Here is a 13,869-nt window from a genome sequence, read left to right as displayed (position 1 = left end):
TGGGGAGCTGTGCACAGTGCTGTGTGTGTGGGTCTAACTGAGGGGTATATAGTCTGGGGAGGTGTGCACAGTGCTGTGTGTGTGTGGGTCTAACTGAGGGATATACAGTCTGGGGAGCTGTGCACAGTGCTGTGTGTGTGGGTCTAACTGAGGGATATACAGTCTGGGGAGCTGTGCACAGTGCTGTGTGTGTGGGTGTTACTGAGGGATATACAGTCTGGGGAGCTGTGCACAGTGCTGTGTGTGTGGGTCTAACTGAGGGGTATACAGTCTGGGTAGCTGTGCACAGTGCTGTGTGTGTGGGTGTAACTGAGGGGTATACAGTGTGGGGAGGTGTGCACAGTGCTGTGTGTGTGGGTCTAAGTGAGGGGTATACAGTCTGGGGAGCTGTGCACAGTGCTGTGTGTGTGGGTCTAACTGAGGGATATACAGTCTGGGGAACTGTGCACAGTGCTGTGTGTGTGGGTCTAACTGAGGGGTATACAGTCTGGGGAGGTGTGCACAGTGCTGTGTGTGTGGGTCTAACTGAGGGGTATACAGTCTGGGGAGCTGTGCACAGTGCTGTGTGTGTGTGGGTCTAACTGAGGGTTATACAGTCTGGGGAGGTGTGCACAGTGCTGTGTGTGTGTGGGTCTAACTGAGGGGTATACAGTCTGGGGAGCTGTGCACAGTGCTGTGTGTGTGGGTCTAACTGAGGGATATACAGTCTGGGGAGCTGTGCACAGTGCTGTGTGTGTGGGTCTAACTGAGGGATATACAGTCTGGGGAACTGTGCACAGTGCTGTGTGTGTGGGTCTAACTGAGGGGTATACAGTCTGGGGAGGTGTGCACAGTGCTGTGTGTGTGGGTCTAACTGAGGGATATACAGTCTGGGGAGGTGTGCACGGTGCTGTGTGTGTGGGTCTAACTGAGGGGTATACAGTCTGGGGAGCTGTGCACGGTGCTGTGTGTGTGGGTCTAACTGAGGGATATACAGTCTGGGGAGGTGTGCACAGTGCTGTGTGTGTGGGTCTAACTGAGGGGTATACAGTCTGGGGAGCTGTGCACAGTGCTGTGTGTGTGGGTCTAACTGAGGGGTATACAGTCTGGGGAGCTGTGCACAGTGCTGTGTGTGTGGGTCTAACTGAGGGGTATACAGTCTGGGGAGCTGTGCACAGTGCTGTGTGTGTGGGTGTAACTGAGGGGTATACAGTCTGGGGAGGTGTGCACAGTGCTGTGTGTGTGGGTCTAACTGATGGGTATACAGTCTTTGGAACTGTGCACAGTGCTGTGTGTGTGGGTCTAACTGAGGGGTATACAGTCTGGGGAGCTGTGCACAGTGCTGTGTGTGTGGGTCTAACTGAGGGATATACAGTCTGGGGAGGTGTGCACAGTGCTGTGAGTGTGGGTCTAACTGAGGGGTATACAGTCTGGGGAGCTGTGCACAGTGCTGTGTGTGTGGGTCTAACTGAGGGATATACAGTCTGGGGAAGTGTGCACAGTGCTGTGTGTGTGGGTCTAACTGAGGGGTATACAGTCTGGGGAGGTGTGCACAGTGCTGTGAGTGTGGGTCTAACTGAGGGGTATACAGTCTGGGGAACTGTGCACAGTGCTGTGTGTGTGGGTCTAACTGAGGGGTATACAGTCTGGGGAGCTGTGCACAGTGCTGTGTGTGTGGGTCTAACTGAGGGGTATACAGTCTGGGGAGCTGTGCACAGTGCTGTGAGTGTGGGTCTAACTGAGGGGTATACAGTCTGGGGAACTGTGCACAGTGCTGTGTGTGTGGGTCTAACTGAGGGGTATACAGTCTGGGGAGGTGTGCACAGTGCTGTGTGTGTGGGTCTAACTGAGGGGTATACAGTCTGGGGAGGTGTGCACAGTGCTGTGTGTGTGGGTCTAACTGAGGGATATACAGTCTGGGGAGCTGTGCACAGTGCTGTGTGTGTGTGGGTGTAACTGAGGGATATACAGTCTGGGGAGGTGTGCACAGTGCTGTGTGTGTGGGTCTAACTGAGGGGTATACAGTCTGGTGAGCTGTGCACAGTGCTGTGTGTGTGGATCTAACTGAGGGATATACAGTCTGGGGAGGTGTGCACAGTGCTGTGTGTGTGGGTCTAACTGAGGGGTATACAGTCTGGGGAGCTGTGCACAGTGCTGTGTGTGTGGATCTAACTGAGGGATATACAGTCTGGGGAGCTGTGCACAGTGCTGTGTGTGTGGGTGTAACTGAGGGATATACAGTCTGGGGAACTGTGCACAGTGCTGTGTGTGTGTGGGTCTAACTGAGGGATATACAGTCTGGGGAGCTGTGCACAGTGCTGTGTGTGTGGGTCTAACTGAGGGATATACAGTCTGGGGAGGTGTGCACAGTGCTGTGTGCGTGTGGGTCTAACTGAGGGGTATACAGTCTGGGGAGGTGTGCACAGTGCTGTGTGTGTGGGTCTAACTGAGGGGTATACAGTCTGGGGAACTGTGCACAGTGCTGTGTGTGTGGGTCTAACTGAGGGATATACAGTCTGGGGAGGTGTGCACAGTGCTGTGTGTGTGTGGGTCTAACTGAGGGGTATACAGTCTGGGGAGCTGTGCACAGTGCTGTGTGTGTGTGGGTCTAACTGAGGGGTATACAGTCTGGGGAGCTGTGCACAGTGCTGTGTGTGTGGGTCTAACTGAGGGGTATATAGTCTGGGGAGGTGTGCACAGTGCTGTGTGTGTGTGGGTCTAACTGAGGGATATACAGTCTGGGGAGCTGTGCACAGTGCTGTGTGTGTGGGTCTAACTGAGGGATATACAGTCTGGGGAGCTGTGCACAGTGCTGTGTGTGTGGGTGTTACTGAGGGATATACAGTCTGGGGAGCTGTGCACAGTGCTGTGTGTGTGGGTCTAACTGAGGGGTATACAGTCTGGGTAGCTGTGCACAGTGCTGTGTGTGTGGGTCTAACTGAGGGGTATACAGTGTGGGGAGGTGTGCACAGTGCTGTGTGTGTGGGTCTAAGTGAGGGGTATACAGTCTGGGGAGCTGTGCACAGTGCTGTGTGTGTGGGTCTAACTGAGGGATATACAGTCTGGGGAACTGTGCACAGTGCTGTGTGTGTGGGTCTAACTGAGGGGTATACAGTCTGGGGAGGTGTGCACAGTGCTGTGTGTGTGGGTCTAACTGAGGGTATACAGTCTGGGGAGCTGTGCACAGTGCTGTGTGTGTGTGGGTCTAACTGAGGGTTATACAGTCTGGGGAGGTGTGCACAGTGCTGTGTGTGTGTGGGTCTAACTGAGGGGTATACAGTCTGGGGAGCTGTGCACAGTGCTGTGTGTGTGGGTCTAACTGAGGGATATACAGTCTGGGGAGCTGTGCACAGTGCTGTGTGTGTGGGTCTAACTGAGGGATATACAGTCTGGGGAACTGTGCACAGTGCTGTGTGTGTGGGTCTAACTGAGGGGTATACAGTCTGGGGAGGTGTGCACAGTGCTGTGTGTGTGGGTCTAACTGAGGGATATACAGTCTGGGGAGGTGTGCACGGTGCTGTGTGTGTGGGTCTAACTGAGGGGTATACAGTCTGGGGAGCTGTGCACGGTGCTGTGTGTGTGGGTCTAACTGAGGGATATACAGTCTGGGGAGGTGTGCACAGTGCTGTGTGTGTGGGTCTAACTGAGGGGTATACAGTCTGGGGAGCTGTGCACAGTGCTGTGTGTGTGGGTCTAACTGAGGGGTATACAGTCTGGGGAGCTGTGCACAGTGCTGTGTGTGTGGGTCTAACTGAGGGGTATACAGTCTGGGGAGCTGTGCACAGTGCTGTGTGTGTGGGTGTAACTGAGGGGTATACAGTCTGGGGAGGTGTGCACAGTGCTGTGTGTGTGGGTCTAACTGATGGGTATACAGTCTTTGGAACTGTGCACAGTGCTGTGTGTGTGGGTCTAACTGAGGGGTATACAGTCTGGGGAGCTGTGCACAGTGCTGTGTGTGTGGGTCTAACTGAGGGATATACAGTCTGGGGAGGTGTGCACAGTGCTGTGAGTGTGGGTCTAACTGAGGGGTATACAGTCTGGGGAGCTGTGCACAGTGCTGTGTGTGTGGGTCTAACTGAGGGATATACAGTCTGGGGAAGTGTGCACAGTGCTGTGTGTGTGGGTCTAACTGAGGGGTATACAGTCTGGGGAGGTGTGCACAGTGCTGTGAGTGTGGGTCTAACTGAGGGGTATACAGTCTGGGGAACTGTGCACAGTGCTGTGTGTGTGGGTCTAACTGAGGGGTATACAGTCTGGGGAGCTGTGCACAGTGCTGTGTGTGTGGGTCTAACTGAGGGGTATACAGTCTGGGGAGCTGTGCACAGTGCTGTGAGTGTGGGTCTAACTGAGGGGTATACAGTCTGGGGAACTGTGCACAGTGCTGTGTGTGTGGGTCTAACTGAGGGGTATACAGTCTGGGGAGCTGTGCACAGTGCTGTGTGTGTGGGTCTAACTGAGGGGTATACAGTCTGGGGAGCTGTGCACAGTGCTGTGTGTGTGGGTCTAACTGAGGGGTATACAGTCTGGGGAGGTGTGCACAGTGCTGTGTGTGTGGGTCTAACTGAGGGGTATACAGTCTTTGGAACTGTGCACAGTGCTGTGTGTGTGGGTCTAACTGAGGGGTATACAGTCTGGGGAGCTGTGCACAGTGCTGTGTGTGTGGGTCTAACTGAGGGATATACAGTCTGGGGAGGTGTGCACAGTGCTGTGAGTGTGGGTCTCACTGAGTGGTATACAGTCTGGGGAGCTGTGCACAGTGCTGTGTGTGTGGGTCTAACTGAGGGGTATACAGTCTGGGGAGCTGTGCACAGTGCTGTGTGTGTGGGTCTAACTGAGGGGTATACAGTCTGGGGAGCTGTGCACAGTGCTGTGTGTGTGGGTCTAACTGAGGGATATACAGTCTGGGGAGGTGTGCACAGTGCTGTGTGTGTGGGTCTAACTGAGGGATATACAGTCTGGGGAACTGTGCACAGTGCTGTGTGTGTGGGTCTAACTGAGGGGTATACAGTCTGGGGAGCTGTGCACAGTGCTGTGTGTGTGGGTCTAACTGAGGGATATACAGTCTGGGGAGGTGTGCACAGTGCTGTGTGTGTGGGTCTAACTGAGGGATATACAGTCTGGGGAAGTGTGCACAGTGCTGTGTGTGTGGGTCTAACTGAGGGATATACAGTCTGGGGAGGTGTGCACAGTGCTGTGTGTGTGGGTCTAACTGAGGGATATACAGTCTGGGGAACTGTGCACAGTGCTGTGTGTGTGGGTCTAACTGAGGGGTATACAGTCTGGGGAGCTGTGCACAGTGCTGTGTGTGTGGGTCTAACTGAGGGGTATACAGTCTGGGGAGGTGTGCACGGTGCTGTGTGTGTGGGTCTAACTGAGGGGTATACAGTCTGGGGAGGTGTGCACAGTGCTGTGTGTGTGTGGGTCTAACTGAGGGGTATACAGTCTGGGGAGGTGTGCACAGTGCTGTGTGTGTGGGTCTAACTGATGGGTATACAGTCTTTGGAACTGTGCACAGTGCTGTGTGTGTGGGTCTAACTGAGGGGTATACAGTCTGGGGAGCTGTGCACAGTGCTGTGTGTGTGGGTCTAACTGAGGGGTATACAGTCTGGGGAGCTGTGCACAGTGCTGTGTGTGTGGGTCGAACTGAGGGGTATACAGTCTGGGGAGCTGTGCACAGTGCTGTGTGTGTGGGTCTAACTGAGGGGTATACAGTCTGGGGAGCTGTGCACAGTGCTGTGTGTGTGTGGGTCTAACTGAGGGGTATACAGTCTGGGGAGCTGTGCACAGTGCTGTGTGTGTGGGTCTTACTGAGGGGTATACAGTCTGGGGAGCTGTGCACAGTGCTGTGTGTGTGGTCTAACTGAGGGGTATACAGTCTGGGGAGGTGTGCACAGTGCTGTGTGTGTGGGTCTAACTGAGGGGTATACAGTCTGGGCAGCTGTGCACAGTGATGTGAGTGTGGTCTAACTGAGGGGTATACAGTCTGGGGAGGTGTGCACAGTGCTGTGTGTGTGGGTCTAACTGAGGGGTATACAGTCTGGGGAGCTGTGCACAGTGATGTGAGTGTGGTCTAACTGAGGGGTATACAGTCTGGGGAGGTGTGCACAGTGCTGTGTGTGTGGGTCTAACTGAGGGGTATACAGTCTGGGGAGCTGTGCACAGTGCTGTGTGTGTGGGTCTAACTGAGGGATATACAGTCTGGGGAGCTGTGCACAGTGCTGTGTGTGTGTGGGTCTAACTGAGGGATATACAGTCTGGGGAGCTGTGCACAGTGCTCCCAGTTTTCCACTTGTGCTCACCTCCCATTGTGTTGCCTTAGGCCTTCCCTCCATCTCCCTCTGGTTATCCCCTTCCTCCCGGGAGTAATTCCTCACTGCCATGTCAGGGGTACCTGAACGAGACTCTGTTCCCCCAATAACCCTCCCCACTGAGATCTGTGGCACTTACACTGTCCTCTCAGTTCAATCCCCTCCGACCTGCCGCTCCCAATGGTGTTTCTCGCTTCACAGAAATATTCCCCAAACTGCGAGAAGGTGATGTTTCTGATTTCCATGGTTTGACTCCAAGCGCTGGGGAGCCGAGTTCCGTCCTGATACCAGGAATACCCAGTGACGGCTGGTTGAGTATAGAGAACATCACACCGTAAGGTAACAGAGTCCCCTTCCTGCAGTCTGCCTTGGTGTCCCTCGGTCAGTGAGATACTGACATTGCGAGGTTTATCTGAAAGTGAACACACAGACAGAGTGAGCCATTCACTCTGGGTCACTCTCGAGAAGGTCACACCTCAGTCACCTCAGGAGGGGTCAGGGAGAGAGGACCCGAAACATTCAGTCAGTGTTCAGCTGTAAGGAGCAGAGACAGTGGGAGGGAGGGACAGAGTGGGGGAGGGAGGGAGAGAGAGAGAGAGAGAGAAAGAGAGGGAGAGAGAGTGAGGGAGAGATGGAGAGAGAGACAGAAACCATGAGAAAGTATGAGAGAGAGAGACAGAGACTGAGTGAGAGAGAGAGGGAGAGAGAGAAGGTGGAAAGATTTCCGGAGGGTATTCCAAAGCTCTGACCCCCCAGGCACGTGAGGCACAGCCCCAATGGTGGAACGCTGGGAATTGGGGGATACTTGAGAGTCTGGGATTGTAGAAGGTTACAGAGATAGGGAGGGGGTGTAGGGGCTGGAGGAGGTGACAGAGATAGGGAGGGGGTGTAGGGGCTGGAGGAGGTGACAGAGATAGGGAGGGGGTGTAGGGGCTGGAGGAGGTGACAGAGATAGGGAGGGGGTGTAGGGGCTGGAGGGGGTTACAGAGATAGGGAGGGGGTGTAGGGGCTGGAGGGGGTTACAGAGATAGGGAGGGGGTGTAGGGGCTGGAGGAGGTGACAGAGATAGGGAGGGGGTGTAGGGGCTGGAGGGGGTTACAGAGATAGGGAGGGGGTGTAGGGGCTGGAGGGGGGTTACAGAGATAGGGAGGGGGTGTAGGGGCTGGAGGGGGTTACAGAGATAGGGAGGGGGTGTAGGGGCTGGAGGGGGTTACAGAGATAGGGAGGGGGTGTAGGGGCTGGAGGGGGGTTACAGAGATAGGGAGGAGGTGTAGGGGCTGGAGGAGGTGACAGAGATAGGGAGGGGGTGTAGGGGCTCGAGGGGGTTACAGAGATAGGGAGGGGGTGTAGGGGCTGGAGGGGGTTACAGGGATAGGGAGGGGGTGTAGGGGGCTGGAGGGGGTTACAGAGATAGGGAGGGGGTGTAGGGGCTGGAGGGGGTTACAGAGATAGGGAGGAGGTGTAGGGGCTGGAGGGGGTTACAGGGATAGGGAGGGGGTGTAGGGGCTGGAGGGGGTTACAGAGATAGGGAGGGTGTAGGGGCTGGAGGGGTTACAGAGATAGGGAGGGTCTAGGGGCTGGAGGGGGTTACAGAGATAGGGGGGGTGTAGGGGGCTGGAGGGGGTTACAGAGATAGGGAGGGAGTGTAGGGGCTGGAGGGAGTTACAGAGATAGGGAGGGGGTAGGGGCTGGAGGGGGTTACAGAGACAGGGAGGGGGTGTAGGGGTTGGAGGGGGTTACAGAGATAGGGAGGGGGTAGGGGCTGGAGGGGGTTACAGAGATAGGGAGGGGGTAGGGGCTGGAGGGGGTTACAGAGACAGGGAGGGGGTGTAGGGGTTGGAGGAGGGCCCAGAGATAAGGAGAGACATGAAGTGTTAGGTCAGTATAATTAGATTAGATTCCCTACAGTGTGGAAAGAGGCCCTTTGGCCCAACCAGTCCACACCGACCCGCCCACAAATAACTCACCCAGATCCATTTCCCTCTGACTAATGCATCTAACACTATGGACAATTTAGCACAGCCAATTTTCCTGACCTGCACATCTTGGGGCTATAGGATGAAACCCACACAGACACGGGAAAAATCCGCAAACTCCATATAGACCGTCACCCACTTGGGTCCCTGGTGCTGTGAGGCAGCAGTGCTAACCACTGAGCCACCATGGCTGTGAGAGTTTGTTGGTGAGTGGGACTCTCACACTGAATATCCAGTCGTACGGGATCAGAATCCTTTTCACCCACGGAGTTCCTCGCTGTACAGATGAACTCACAGCCAAAACCTTGAATAAAAATGTTGACCGTACAGTGAGAGTGACCTCCAGGGCAGAGAGGCGTCACACGTTGCCAACAGACTTTCTGCCAGCGATAGGAATATGCTGCCGAATACCCATCAGACTGACAGCTGAGGGTCAGTCTCACATTATCCCACTCCAACTTCCTGTGGGAGTGAGTCTCACATTTCCCCCTCCAACTCCCAGCGGGAGTGAGTCTCACATTTCCCCCTCCAACTCCCAGCGGGAGTGAGTCTCACATTATCCCCACTCCAACTCCCTGTGGGAGTGAGTCTCACATCCCTCCCCCAACTCCCAGTGGGAGTGAGTCTCACATTATCCCCCCTCCAACTCCCAGTGGGAGTGAGTCTCACATCCCTCCCCCAACTCCCTGTGGGAGTGAGTCTCACATTTCCAACCACACCCCTCCCTCCCACCTCTCTCCCCCACCCTCTGGGTGAAGATGCTTCTCCTGAATTCCCAATGGGATTTGTTCGGGACTGTCTTCTACTGATGGCCCCTCGTTCCACTACCCCGCCCCCGCCCCCAAGTGGAACCATCTTCTCTCCATCTCCCCGAGTGAACCCCCCTTTCAGAATCGTAAATCCCTCGATCAGGTCACCCTCTCAGCTGCCTCTTCTCAAGAGAAACCTGCCTCAATCTGTTCACAATCTCCCAATGGGGATAACCTCTGGATTGGGGATCATATTCGGAATACTGAGATAGGAACGATGGAATATGCTGCTGGATAGTCGTCAGACAGAGAGCTGAGGGACGTGCACCCTCCAGCTCAAACTAAATGCGGGAATGGGATTCGGACACTACTCTGAGCATCTGGAAATAAACACCAAACACCATCAGCACTGACCCTCCGACAGTGCCCACTCCCTCAGCACTGACCCTCCACCAGTGCCCACTCCCTCAGCACTGACCCTCCGCCAGTGCCCACTCCCTCAGCACTGACCCTCCGACAGTGCACACTCCCTCAGCACTGACCCTCCGACAATGCCCACTCCCTCAGCACTGACCTTCCTACAGTGCCCACTCCCTCAGCACTGACCCTCCGCCAGTGCCCACTCCCCCAGCACTGACCCTCCGACAGTGCCCACTCCCTCAGCACTGACCCTCCGACAGTGCCCACTCCCTCGGCACTGACCCTCCGACAGTGCCCACTCCCTCAGCAGTGACCCTCCGACAGTGACCACTCCCTCAGCACTGACCCTCTGACAGTGCTCTGTGTGTGGCATAACTGAGGGATACCATCCCCTCCCGACCCCACCCCCCTCAGTAACAGCAGTGTGTACCATCCCCTCGCTCCCCCCACCCCCCCCAGTAACAGCAGTGTGGGGGGGTCACTCACCCTGGGTTATGGGCTGGGTAGGGGTGAGTGCGGGATGTTCCTCTGCCATGTCTGTCATCCGTGTAGTTGGTGTTGGGGATTGCGTTCCTGGATATGGAGAGAGAGAGAGAGAGTTAATCACATCGCCACCATCACGCCCCCCCCCGGATACTCAATGGGGTTCCCATCCCTGTCTCCCCCCTCCCCACCCCCACCCCCCAACATCCTGGGGGTTACCACTGACCAGAAACCCACCAGGACCCACCACCTCAACCCAGCGGCTCCAAGAGCAGGTCAGAGGCTGGGAATCCTGCAGCGAGTGACTCCCCTCCTGACTCCCCCCAAAGCCTGTCCCCCCCATCGACAAGGCCCAAGGCAGGAGGGGGGAGGGAATACTCCCCACTTGCCCCTGGGTGGGGGCAGCTCCAACAACACTCGAGAAGCTCCACACCATCCAGGGACAAAGCAGCCCCCGGACCCACACCCACAAACATCCCCTCCCTCCCCCCACCACCCCCACCTTAGTAACAGCAGTGTGTACCATCCCCTCGCTCCCTCCCCCCACCCCCCCTCAGTAACAGCAGTGTGTACCCTCCCACCCCCCCTCAGTAACAGCAGTGTGTACCATCCCCTCCCTCCCCCCACCCCCCTCAGTAACAGCAGTGTGTACCATCCCCTCCCTCCCCCCAACCACCCTCAGTAACAGCAGTGTGTACCATCCCCTCCCTCCCCCACACCCCCTCAGTAACAGCAGTGTGTACCATCCCCTCCCTCCCCCCCCACTCCCTCAGTAACAGCAGTGTGTACCATCCCCTCCCTCCCCCCCCCCCTCAGTAACAGCAGTGTGTACCATCCCCTCCCTCCCCGCCACCCCCCTCAGTAACAGCAGTGTATACCATCCCCTACCTCCCCCCTCCCCCCTCAGTAAGAGCAGTGTGTACCATCCCCTCCCTCCCCCCACCCCCCTCAGTAACAGCAGTGTGTACCATCCCCTCCCTCCCCCCACCCCCCACAGTAACAGCAATGTGTACCATCCCCTCCCTCCCCCCACCCCCCTCAGTAACAGCAGTGTGTACCATCCCCTCCGTCCCCCCACCCCCCTCAGTAACAGCAGTGTGTACCATCCCCTCCCTCCCCCCCACCCCCCCCAGTAACAGCAGTGTGTACCGTCCCCTCCCTCCCCCCACCCCCCTCAGTAACAGCAGTGTGTACCATTCCCTCCCTCCCCCTACTCCCCCTCAGTAACAGCAGTGTGTACCATTCCCTCCCTCCCCCTACTCCCCTCAGTAACATCAGTGTGTACCATCCCCTCCCTCCCCCCACCCCCCTCAGTAACAGCAGTGTGTACCATCCCCTCCCTCCCCCCAACCCCCCCTCAGTAACAGCAGTGTATACCATCCCCTCCCTCCCCCCACCCTCCTCAGTAACAGCAGTGTGTACCATCCCCTCGCTCCCCCCACCCCCCCTCAGTAACAGCAGTGTGTACCATCCCCTCCATCCCCCCCCACCCCCCCTCAGTAACAGCAGTGTGCACCATCCCCTCCCCCCCACCCCCCCTCAGTAACAGCAGTGTGTACCATCCCCTCCCCCCCACCCCCCCTCAATAACAGCAGTGTGTACCATCCCCCCCTGATGGGGGAAGGGAGACCCCCTGGATACAAGGGGCTGAGGGGGTCAACAGGTAACACTCAAATGAAATCTAACCATGGCCGAATCCGCACATCGACTCATAGAGTCTGACAGAAGGGAAACAGACCATTCTGCCCAACCTGTCCCTGCTATCCCAGTATCCCAGTCTCACCCTGTCCCGTTTACCAGAATCTGGCCCATGTCCCGGTAAATCCTTCCTAGTCAGGTCCCCATCCAGATGCCCATCCCAGATCCACATAATTCCCATTCCTGAGATCCAGGATTCGGGATTTGCATCCATCTCGGTCGCCCTCCATCCTAAAGACCAGCTCAGTCATGTGATGGTCCCTCTCCCCCAGATGACCCTGACAAGGTCGCGCTGGAGGCCTTGAGGGGGATATGCTGGAGACTGAGGCAGGTCACCCCCTCACTGTCTGCTCTGGGACAGGGGATGGGTCAGGGGGCAGCGTGAATGAAGGACTGTGGGGTGGGGGAAGGTCACTCACCCTGGGTTACGCTGGGGCGAGGGGAGAGAGAGCCCGTTGTCCTGGGGAGACTCTGTCCTGAGTTTGTCGTCAACGATGATGTTGTTGGGTTTTGTGCCGCTGGATAGAGGGAGAGAGAGAGAGAGTTAATCACATCATCCCCCCCAGACATTCAATGGTATTCCCCTCCCTGACCCACTCCCCCCTCAGTAACAGCAGTGTGTACCATCCCCTCCCTGACCCACTCCCCCCTCAGTAACAGCAGTGTGTACCATCCCCTCCCTCCCCCCACCCCCCTCAGTAACAGCATTGTGTATCATCCCCTCCCTGCCCCCACCCCCCCTCAGTAACAGCAGTGTGTACCATCATCTCCCACCCCCACCCCCACCTCAGTAACAGCAGTGTGTACCATCCCCTCCCTCCCCCCCACCCCCCTCAGTAACAGCAGTGTGTACCATCCCCTCCCTCCCCCCACCCCCCTCAGTAATGGCAGTCTGTACCATCCCCTCCCTCCCCCCACCCCCCCTCAGTAACGGCAGTGTGTACCATCCCCTCCCCCCCACCCCCCTCAGTAACATCAGTGTGTATCATCCCCTCCCTCAGTAACGGCAGTGTGTACCATCCCCTCCCCCCCACCCCCCTCAGTAACATCAGTGTGTACCATACCCTCCCTCCCCCCACCCCCCCTCAGTAACAGCAGTGTGTATCATCCCCTCCCTCAGTAACAGCAGTGTGTACCATCCCCTCCCTCCCCCCACCCCCCCTCAGTAACATCAGTGTGTACCATCCCCTCCCTCCCCCCACCCCCCTCAGTAACAGCAGTGTATACCATCCCCTACCTCCCCCCTCCCCCCTCAGTAACAGCAGTGTGTACCATCCCCTCCCTCCCCCCACCCCCCTCAGTAACAGCAGTGTGTACCATCCCCTCCCTCCCCCCACCCCCCTCAGTAACAGCAGTGTGTACCATCCCCTCCGTCCCCCCACCCCCCTCAGTAACAGCAGTGTGTACCATCCCCTCCCTCCCCCCCACCCCCCCAGTAACAGCAGTGTGTACCGTCCCCTCCCTCCCCCCACCCCCCTCAGTAACAGCAGTGTGTACCATTCCCTCCCTCCCCCTACTCCCCTCAGTAACAGCAGTGTGTACCATCCCCTCCCTCCCCCCCACCCCCCCAGTAACAGCAGTGTGTACCGTCCCCTCCCTCCCCCCACCCCCCTCAGTAACAGCAGTGTGTACCATCCCCTCGCTCCCCCCACCCCCCCTCAGTAACAGCAGTGTGTACCATCCCCTCCATCCCCCCCCACCCCCCCTCAGTAACAGCAGTGTGCACCATCCCCTCCCCCCCACCCCCCCTCAGTAACAGCAGTGTGTACCATCCCCTCCCCCCCACCCCCCCTCAATAACAGCAGTGTGTACCATCCCCCCCTGATGGGGGAAGGGAGACCCCCTGGATACAAGGGGCTGAGGGGGTCAACAGGTAACACTCAAATGAAATCTAACCATGGCCGAATCCGCACATCGACTCATAGAGTCTGACAGAAGGGAAACAGACCATTCTGCCCAACCTGTCCCTGCTATCCCAGTATCCCAGTCTCACCCTGTCCCGTTTACCAGAATCTGGCCCATGTCCCGGTAAATCCTTCCTAGTCAGGTCCCCATCCAGATGCCCATCCCAGATCCACATAATTCCCATTCCTGAGATCCAGGATTCGGGATTTGCATCCATCTCGGTCGCCCTCCATCCTAAAGACCAGCTCAGTCATGTGATGGTCCCTCTCCCCCAGATGACCCTGACAAGGTCGCGCTGGAGGCCTTGAGGGGGATATGCTGGAGACTGAGGCAGGTCACCCCCTCACTGTC

At 57.0% G+C, this 13,869-nt stretch overlaps 1 protein-coding gene across 1 annotated transcript in view; it reads right to left on the bottom strand.

The window, feature by feature from the left end:
- Positions 1-13,869, bottom strand: part of LOC132814488 (mucin-2-like) — a 123,716-nt gene that overhangs the window by 24,399 nt on the left and 85,448 nt on the right. The window contains exons 12-14 of the mRNA XM_060823495.1: positions 12,033-12,131; positions 9,919-10,005; positions 6,427-6,699 (exon numbers count right to left, since the gene is read on the bottom strand). Coding sequence (XP_060679478.1) covers positions 6,427-6,699; positions 9,919-10,005; positions 12,033-12,131 — 459 coding nt within the window. The remainder of the gene's footprint in view (positions 1-6,426; positions 6,700-9,918; positions 10,006-12,032; positions 12,132-13,869) is intronic.

This window comes from Hemiscyllium ocellatum, unplaced genomic scaffold, assembly GCF_020745735.1.
Source record: "Hemiscyllium ocellatum isolate sHemOce1 unplaced genomic scaffold, sHemOce1.pat.X.cur. scaffold_836_pat_ctg1, whole genome shotgun sequence".
Taxonomy (NCBI): domain Eukaryota; kingdom Metazoa; phylum Chordata; class Chondrichthyes; order Orectolobiformes; family Hemiscylliidae; genus Hemiscyllium; species Hemiscyllium ocellatum.
Note: the sequence above shows the minus strand (reverse complement) of the source record. Positions and strands in the feature narration are given on the sequence as shown.